This window comes from Trematosphaeria pertusa (assembly GCF_010094035.1).
Source record: "Trematosphaeria pertusa strain CBS 122368 unplaced genomic scaffold BU26scaffold_13, whole genome shotgun sequence".
Lineage (NCBI taxonomy): Eukaryota > Fungi > Ascomycota > Dothideomycetes > Pleosporales > Trematosphaeriaceae > Trematosphaeria > Trematosphaeria pertusa.
The window spans coordinates 871,214-879,703 of NW_022987224.1; the positions used below are offsets into that span (position 1 = coordinate 871,214).

The 8,490-nt window shown below is 39.5% G+C and overlaps 2 protein-coding genes across 2 annotated transcripts; one reads left to right on the forward strand and one right to left on the reverse strand.

Moving 5' to 3' along the window:
• The first annotated feature begins 2,187 nt into the window (after nt 1-2,187).
• Nucleotides 2,188-2,917, forward strand: BU26DRAFT_522281 (uncharacterized protein). Its single transcript, XM_033829748.1, has one exon. It carries the CDS (start codon nt 2,266-2,268, stop codon nt 2,458-2,460), a length of 195 nt encoding a protein of 64 aa, XP_033680176.1. The 5' UTR covers nt 2,188-2,265; the 3' UTR covers nt 2,461-2,917.
• BU26DRAFT_522282 (uncharacterized protein) lies at nt 2,338-4,416 on the reverse strand. The gene is made up of 3 exons (XM_033829749.1): nt 4,305-4,416; nt 3,745-4,254; nt 2,338-3,693 (listed from the first exon to the last, which is right to left on the reverse strand). The coding sequence occupies exons 2-3, from the start codon at nt 4,192-4,194 to the stop codon at nt 2,596-2,598; spliced, it is 1,548 nt and encodes a 515-aa protein (XP_033680177.1). The 5' UTR covers nt 4,195-4,254; nt 4,305-4,416; the 3' UTR covers nt 2,338-2,595.
• Between the last annotated feature and the right edge of the window lie 4,074 nt (nt 4,417-8,490).

Below are 8,490 nucleotides of genomic sequence, written 5' to 3' on the forward strand. Positions count from 1 at the left end.
GTGCTAGCTGGGGTGTTGGGCGGAACTGGTAAACCAAAGAGACAAGGGGTTGATTTTCGCAGATGGGAGTAGGACGTCGGGTACAGTTGAAAGAGAGAGTATTGAGTAAACAATCTGTTCCGTGATCAACTGCAATGTAAGAGTTGGATTGTTGTAAGAGATTGAATACGAATGTCCCAGAGGGCATTCGAGGTAGTTTATATACATGAGGTGCTCACCGTGCTCACCGTGAGCATCGTGAGCAGTCACGTGGTAGTCACGTGATTGCCACAATGACTCCGGCAATCGAGTCGGCATCTGGTGAACCCTGGACCGCAACACATGAAACTTGCCCGGCGCTTTCTACGGTACCTCAAGGGCACAAAAGGCCTCAGGCTCACGTACAAAGGCCACCTTCAGATGCTCAAAGGATTCACCGACGCCGACTGGGCCGGTTGTCAGGACACTCGACGATCAACTGCTGGATACCTGTTCAATATTGGGAGCGGAGCAATTAGCTGGCAATCCAAGCGCCAAAACATCGTTGCTCTATCAACTTGCGAAGCTGAATTCATGGGACAACCTCAAGCAACCAAAGAGGCGATTTGGCTAAGACGACTCCTCAATGAGCTAAAGAAAGACATGTCCATGATGTCGCCTAAAATGGGCTTTATTTTGGACAGTTGATCTTCCGTGAACGCGGTTCGCTTGAATCCCACATCATAGTTGGGCTGCGGACGAGGCCTAAGGAGGGGAATGGAATTATTCTAGCCTTCGTTGACACTTTCGATTAAGCATTTGAGATGTTTGGCGCCACGTACGGCTAAGGACTGGGCAGAAGGGACGATTAACCGAGCAATATCTTGAATAACTTTGGCTTCGTTCCTGTTCTGTATTATTTCGCAAGTATCCTCGAAAAAATCATCATGGAACACGGAATGCTCAGGAACTGGTTCTTTCGTCTCTAGTAGGGTCCAGCAAAGGTCCTTGCTTTCCTTGGAGACACCATCTTCTTTTTCTCCTACGCCCCGCTGCCGACGCCCCGAGATCCTCCACAACGTCTCCCCCGCAGCGAAGCGCGACAAGTTCCTCTCGCCGATGTCGATACCAACCACGAGCGCAAGGCCCTAATTGCTAGCGAGCGCGACTTAGGACGCAGTCTGAGGAGGGGCGGTAAGCAACCAGGCCACAAAGACCTGCCGGCGCCCGATGATGCCAACCGCGACAACACCCGCACACTCCTCTAACAGCGCATCAGAATACCACACCACCTTTTAGCTTCGCAGACTCGATGGCTCCTGTGTGGGCTATTGCTCCACCCTGAAAAGGGGATGTCCATCTCGGGCTGCGAGAAGTCGTCGCGTTCGTTCGGCGGGGGTCCAAGCAGGGCCATTGCAACAGAATGGCCGCATGCCCAACCTCTAATCGTGCTGGTTCGATGTCGTAGGGCGATTGAGATCAGTGCCTTGATCGTGGCGTGGGAGAGAGCATCATCGGGCTCGGCTTCGCAAGGCTGATCAGCATGAACAGAGTCGATGTCGCAGGCCTGGGCTCATCCCTGTCCCAACACCTGGCGTGTCCGTATCCGGTATGTCTCCTGTACCTTCAGAAACTCCTCGGTGAGCGCGATCGACGTACCATAAGAGCATTCTCATGACCCCTGCCTGATCCTTCGCAATGACTGACAGTGCGTCCACTTGTCGGGACGGACTTCGAAGTTTCGCAACAGCGGAATCAGACGCCATGAAGCTGCAGACTCGGGCGCCTTCAACATTCCCGGCCAAACGATCCAATAAGCGTGCGGAAGGGTCGCAGGCTCAGCGAAGGCGACGCATTGGAAGCTAGCGGTAGAACGTACCGTCAACTCGGAGAAGCGAGTCCTAATACCCCGCGCTCGGCCGGTGGCATGCGCAGGTCGCTGTGCTCCCTCACGATAGGCTCTAGGTGCGTATGCATCGAAGCGGGCTTTTCTTGGCGACACAGCATGCGTCCTCGAGGTCCCGTGCCGCCAGTGTCGCCAGCCATGATTGGCTTGGCTGTGCACAGAAGGGAACGCATGCAGGGAGAGTCCTGCCGCGTAAATCCAGCCCGCATTAGGGAACATCCCGTCCCATTGTTCCCGTACGCGGATAACGGGGTTAGGGATAGCGCTCACTGGATGCACCATTATAAGACTCGATTCTTCGGTCCATCTGTGATACTCCACCACTTCCCCATCTCACCACACCACGGACGCTCTTTATACCAACAAATTTGACCAGCATCACGAGCAACACGACAGCATAGATGGCCGATGCCGAAGGTGGTCACTCTTCGGGAGAGTACGGTGATGCTGTCGTCGAGACCGCTATACTAGCAAACCCTAAGGACTTAGCAGTTGTTGACTCGTCTGGCAAGCGCGCTCAAGCTAAAAGGCGGGAGAAAAGAGAGAAGAAGGAGAAAGAGGCAAGGGAGAAAGAACAGAGGGAGGAAAGTAAATGACGGCAGCGGAGATAGGAATTCGAGCCGAATACCCGGGGGTCTACACCTGTCTAGTCATCTATCAACCACGCTTCCTGACCGCTCCTTCACTCGTTTGATGCGCCAACGGATTTATTCGACACCTCCATGGATTCTTCAGACGTCCCCGGCAGCCGCTCCTTCGCCAAATAAACGTTTGAGCTCACCATCATACCTCTTCTTATCCGCGAGCTTCTTCTGAACAATCTCGTCCGAGTTTCTACACCAAAAGTCCGATAAAGCCTTCTCGATGTCAACGGGCAGAGACCCGGAGGGACATAAGTGCAGCTCCAACAGAACATACATAGCGTCTACGGAAGATAAGCAATGCCAGAACCACACTCCTCTTGACTCCCACATATCTTGCATGACCGTCGATATTGGAACATTATGCTCTACTATGGCCATGCGCTCCTCCTCTTTCAAAATATACATAAACTCCTCTCGTACCTTCTTGAATTCGCTATAACGCTCGTCACATATTTCGTCAATGCTGCACCCAGTAAGCCAGTACGGTACATCGAGCATCTCTGCAGGGAGGGCACAGATCCACTCCAAGTCAATCCAACATGTGACGTTCCATTCCTGGTCGACAAAGATGTTGCTTGCATTGAAGTCGGTAAGCTGTAGAACGAATGGCCCGTTACGGTATTCCCGTCTAATGAAACGGTGGGAGAGCGCACGAAGCAGCGTCTTTACCGCCATTTGACCACGGCAGTCGTCTGCGCTGTAGACGGCGTTAGGCTGACTGAGGAAGCGATGATCGTGGAAGGTGAGCATTTCTGACACGAAAGCCTCGGTGCATGTATATGTGTTGTCCTTCTGTATTGTTCTCGTTGCGCCGTCGTTTTCCAGGATTGCGACCGAGCAGGACAAGGGCCGGTTTGTCAGCGTTATGGTGCCGTCGTGGTTGAACCGGAAGGAGCCGATTTGCGGCTGGGGAACACGGGCGAGAGAAAGCATTATCCGGGACATGCCAACAAACAGTCTCTGCCTCCGGGATGGATCGCTTTTGTGCTTCTCCCACGTGGCTGACAGCATCTCCCCTGTCTCGGAGCCTATATTTTCTAATAGCATGTATGCTGAGCGTATGCCGTCGCCGGGCCGGCTTTGAATATAGTGCGAGAGGATTGGATATCGAAGGAAGCTATAGATGCAGCGCCAGAACATGTGCATAATACGAACGTAGAACGGTCGCTGTGCAATGTGTGTGAACTGGGCGCCCCCAAGATTAGCGTAGCACTGGTAAGAAGGGAGGAAGCTTACATGACCACCTTCCAAGAAGCCAAAGCCAAGCAGATGAGGAACCGGGATATCAGGGCATTTCTCCTGCACCCACACATACGCGCCTACCTCGCAACTGAGCTTCTCGTCTACCGTGCCGGGGTATCTGGCTTCAGCAAGCTTGTGTGGCATGGGGCAGCGAAAGACAAGCCTCCTGGATAAGCCGTGGGAAGTCACTTCGACAAAGACGCAGACATTGAAGCTGCCTTGGATCCATTCCTTTGGGTTCAGAACGGTGCAGGTGTCTTGTGCGCCTAGCCTAAGATGGTGCCTGGTAAGAGCTGCGATCGACGCTCTCTGCTGCCAGAGGTTGTGGTATAGCTCCTTAACCGCGCGGACATATGCTACCTCATTGATAACATTGAATTCTGCCTTGGAAGCCGACTTGTACGTTATGGAATCGCGGCCGATAAGTTCCAGTGCAACGGGCATCGCGGCTAGAGAGACCTTATGAAGGGGGCGGGGGAGAACGAACGTGAGGTGCTAGGAGGCCTGTATTACCGGTTAGCGGAAACGAAGCAAATTAAGTAGGTTTCAATTACCGTCTTGGTCAAGTGGATCGGGCGGTGGGACTACAGCGGGTGCCCTGGCGTTGAGCGGACTCTTTGGTGGACTGCGCGAATTCTCCCCAAAGAAACGTAGGGCTGAGCTTACTAAGGCGGTTTGTTGTCGTGCACGTGGCGCCTGAAAAAGTTTAGTAGGGCGAGAGAAGCCGCACTTAGCACTACCTAGCTATACGTACTATAGCGCGCAAGCTATTATAGTCTTTATTATTATATATATTATAGAAAAGCTTAACGTACTTTATTATTAAAAGTCTTATATTATCGAAAGTCTTATATTATCGAAAGTCTTATATTATTAAAAGTCTTATATTATCGAAAGCCTTATATTATCGAAAGCCTTACGATTTCTTGGCAAGGAAAATTAACGAAAATTAACTCGTTTTTCTTAAATAACTAAGCAAAACCTTAATACCTTTCTATAAAAATTTAGATATATATTTTTTATAGTATATTACATCTTATATTAAAGTTATACTAAGATATATTACGTAATTAAAAAGCTATACATATTTAACTAACTTTTAAGAAAAAATCTACTTTACTTCTAGTAAGTACTATTATATCTCTATAATAATATATAAAACTTATAGTATAAAGTATTTATAATATAATAAAGGTTTCTAGAAAACTTTTATAGAGCTAGTTCTTCTAGGTATAGCGTAATAAGAGATAGAAGTTAGAAAAAGTCTTTATAGAGTTTTCTTCTCTAACTATAGTTATATATAAATAATTAAGCTATATAAAGTTATATACTATAAGATTATATATACTATAAGCCTTCTATATATTTAGAAGTAATAATTTTAAGATAGTTTTAGTATCTTTCTATCTTTTTATACTATACTACTAAAAAGGCTTTACTTTTAAGTAACTACTTAAGGCTAATATATTATTAGTTAATAAGCTCTATATAGTTAAAGCCTACTATAATTTATATAATAATAAGTTTATATAGCTAGATTACCTATATATATATATAGTTAGAAGAGAAAACTCTAAAGAAGATATTTTTCTAACTTCTATCTCTTTTACGCTATACCTAGAAGAGCTAGCTCTATAGAAGTTTTCTAGAAACCTTTATTAGGTTATAGATACTATATACTATAAGTTTTATAGATTATTATAGAGATATAATAGTACTTACTAGAAGAAAAGTAGATTTTTTCTTAAAAGTTACTTAAATATGTATAGCTTTTTAATTACGTAATATATCTTAGTACAACTTTAGTAGTAGGTGTAATATACTATAAAGAATATATATATAAATTTTTATAGAAAAATATTAAAGTTTCGCTTAGTTATTTAAGAAAAACGGGTTAATTTTCGTTAATTTTTCTTACTAAGAAATCGTAAGAGGTTTGCTTATGTAAGGCTTTCGCCTATAAAGTACGTTATTATAGAGAGCTATAAATAAAAAACTACTTTTATTACCTAATTTAGACTCTATAAGTTACTTATTATACTATTTAGACTATATAATACTCTAGCCTTCTTCTAGAACTATATTAATTATACGCTATATAACTTACTAGACTAAACGTATACTACCTATCTTAATAATATTCTAATCTATTTAGCTAATTATAAGAAATATAAGAGCTACGTCTAGAAGATAGTCTAATAATTAATTAATATAAATCTATAAATTAATATCTATAAATATAAGTTTAAAACTATAAAAATAAAGTATCTAGACCTAATAGTTTTTCTAGAGAGTATTAAGATAGATCTAGCTAAGGTTTAAACTATTAAAGATTAGTTACTATCTCTATATCTTTAAGACCTATAAAAGTTTCTAGAGTTTGCTAACTTCTATAGATACTTTATCTAGAACTTCTCTAAGATTACTAGCCTACTAAATAAGCTTATAAGAAAAGACTTACTATAGTACTAGAGTAATAATTAGTAAAACGTATTTAAAAATCTAAAGTTAGCTTTTACTATAGCTCTAGTACTAGCTATATTTAATTATACTAGACGTACTATTCTAGAAACTAACACCTCTAACTAGACTTCTAGTAGAGTTCTTTTATAATATAATAAAGAAGGTATTCTATATTCTATTACTTATTTTTCTAGTAAATATACTACGCTAGAATATAACTATAAAATTTATAATAAGAAGCTTCTTACTATTATTAAGATACTTAAAGAATAGAGACTAGAGCTATAAGATATTATAGAACTATTTAAGGTTATTATAAACTATAAGAATCTAGAATACTTTATCTTAACTAAAACTCTAAGCTAGTGTTAAGTCTAGTAGTTAGAATTTCTTTTATAGTTTAACTTCTAGATTATATACTAACTAGGCTTAAAGACTATTTACTCTAATATACTAAGCTAAAAACCTAAGAATTACCTAGCTAAAATAAATATAAATAATAATTATATTAAGAATAGATAGCGTATAGTACTACCTCTAGAATAATTTAACCTAGTTATACTAGTAGACCTTCTTAAGAAGACCTAGAATACCTAGAATCTATATACTACTCTAATTAATATTATTCTACTAGCTATAGCTAAGCCTATTAATAACCTAATTAACCTAGTATACTAAAGATTAGATATAGCCTAGGCTATAATATTTACTTTCTAGAATAAATAAGTAAAATAATAGCTAAGAATACTATAAAAAGAGCTAAGAATACTAATACTAGACTATAGAACTCTTAATAGATAAATCTACTACTAAAACTAATTATTTACTTTATCTAATAATAAGTTATAAACCTAAATATTATAAGCTATTCTCTTAACTAAAACTAAGGCTTACTTTTATAAGAAGAGGTAAGTAGTATACTTTAGGCTAGAATCTTTAGTAATAAAGAGGTAGAGGTAATAATACTATAAATTATAAGTCTTTATAGTAATTTAATAAACAAAGTAATAACTATAAGAAGCTATAAGAAGTAAGCTTCTTCTAGTTATATATATATATCTTCTAGGCTAAATTAGACGCTAAGTCTCTAGCTTCTATAGCTTGCTTAGATTAGAGTCTAATTCTCTAGGTTAGATTCTAATTTCTCTAATCTATCTAATCTATATTACGTAACTCTAATTATTTCTATAACTCTATATATAATCTCTTATTCTATAACTCTAAGTTTAGCCTACTATTTTCTCTATCTAGGCTAGCTAGCTCTATTTCTAATTCTATAATTATAATACCTACCTCTTTTTCTAAAATATTATTCTAAAGCTCTATTCTATTTCTAGGCGTAGTATTTTATTATTTTATCTTATTTTTATATAAGAGTAGTACTACCTATAGTTCTATAGTATTATACTCTCTCTTTCTCTTTTATTTTTACTATACTACCTATACGTACTAAGTCTTTAATAGTTTACTATTACTACTATACTAACCTTATTCTATATACTAGTGCTAATATATCTAATAACTTTTATAGTACTTACTATTTTTATAATCTACGTTATATTATAGAGGTATCTTCTAGTTATTATTTAGAGTATATTATAAAGAGTTAGTTTTATAATAAGGTATTAGACTAGAAAGAGGTAGAAAAGCTAGACTAGTTAGTAGCTAATCTACGCTTTTAGTAGTCTAAGACTAGTCTTAAGGTAGAGCGTCTTACTAAAATCTAGTAGGTTAAGCTAGCGTGTATAGAAGCCTATCTTTTTATAAAAATAGACTATTCTTACGCTAAGCTAGGTTATTAGAAGGCGTTCTTACGTAAGTTCTAGTAATCTATAAACGCTTATAGTAAACGCTTATAAAAGTAGTTAGAGCTAGTATAGTAGCGTTATAACGCGCTACTTTTAAAGAACCTTACTAATATTAAGAAACTAGAGTAGCTAAAGTAGAAGATATAGTAACCTTTATAACTATAATTCTCTATTTTTTTAGTTAACTCTCTTTAGTTATTTAACTAGAGTTATCTAGAGAATCTAGAGTTCTAGTCTCTAGATCTTAGAGGTAGTAGCGCTAATAAAACTTCTTAAGTTTCTTAGAGTAGTTCTTAAGGTTCTCTAGTAGTTTCTAGGTGTTCTCTTCTAGTAGGTATTCTTTCTACCTAACTTAGTACTTCTACTAACCTTATATACGCTTTTTATCTAGTATCTTTTTAACCTTATAGTTCTAGTCTAGTTCTACCTTAGTTTATTTATTAAGTAGTATATTATTAGGTACTAGTTT

Excerpts from the sequence above, each read along its gene's own strand:
- BU26DRAFT_522281 (XM_033829748.1), top strand. The coding sequence starts at position 2,266 with ATGGCCGATGCCGAAGGTGGTCACTCTTCGGGAGAGTACGGTGATGCT.
- BU26DRAFT_522282 (XM_033829749.1), bottom strand. The coding sequence starts at position 4,194 with ATGCCCGTTGCACTGGAACTTATCGGCCGCGATTCCATAACGTACAAG. Across the intron at positions 3,694-3,744 it reads GCTTCTTGGAAGGTGGTCAT|TTCACACACATTGCACAGCG; the intron begins GTAAGCTTCCTC and ends GGGGGCGCCCAG.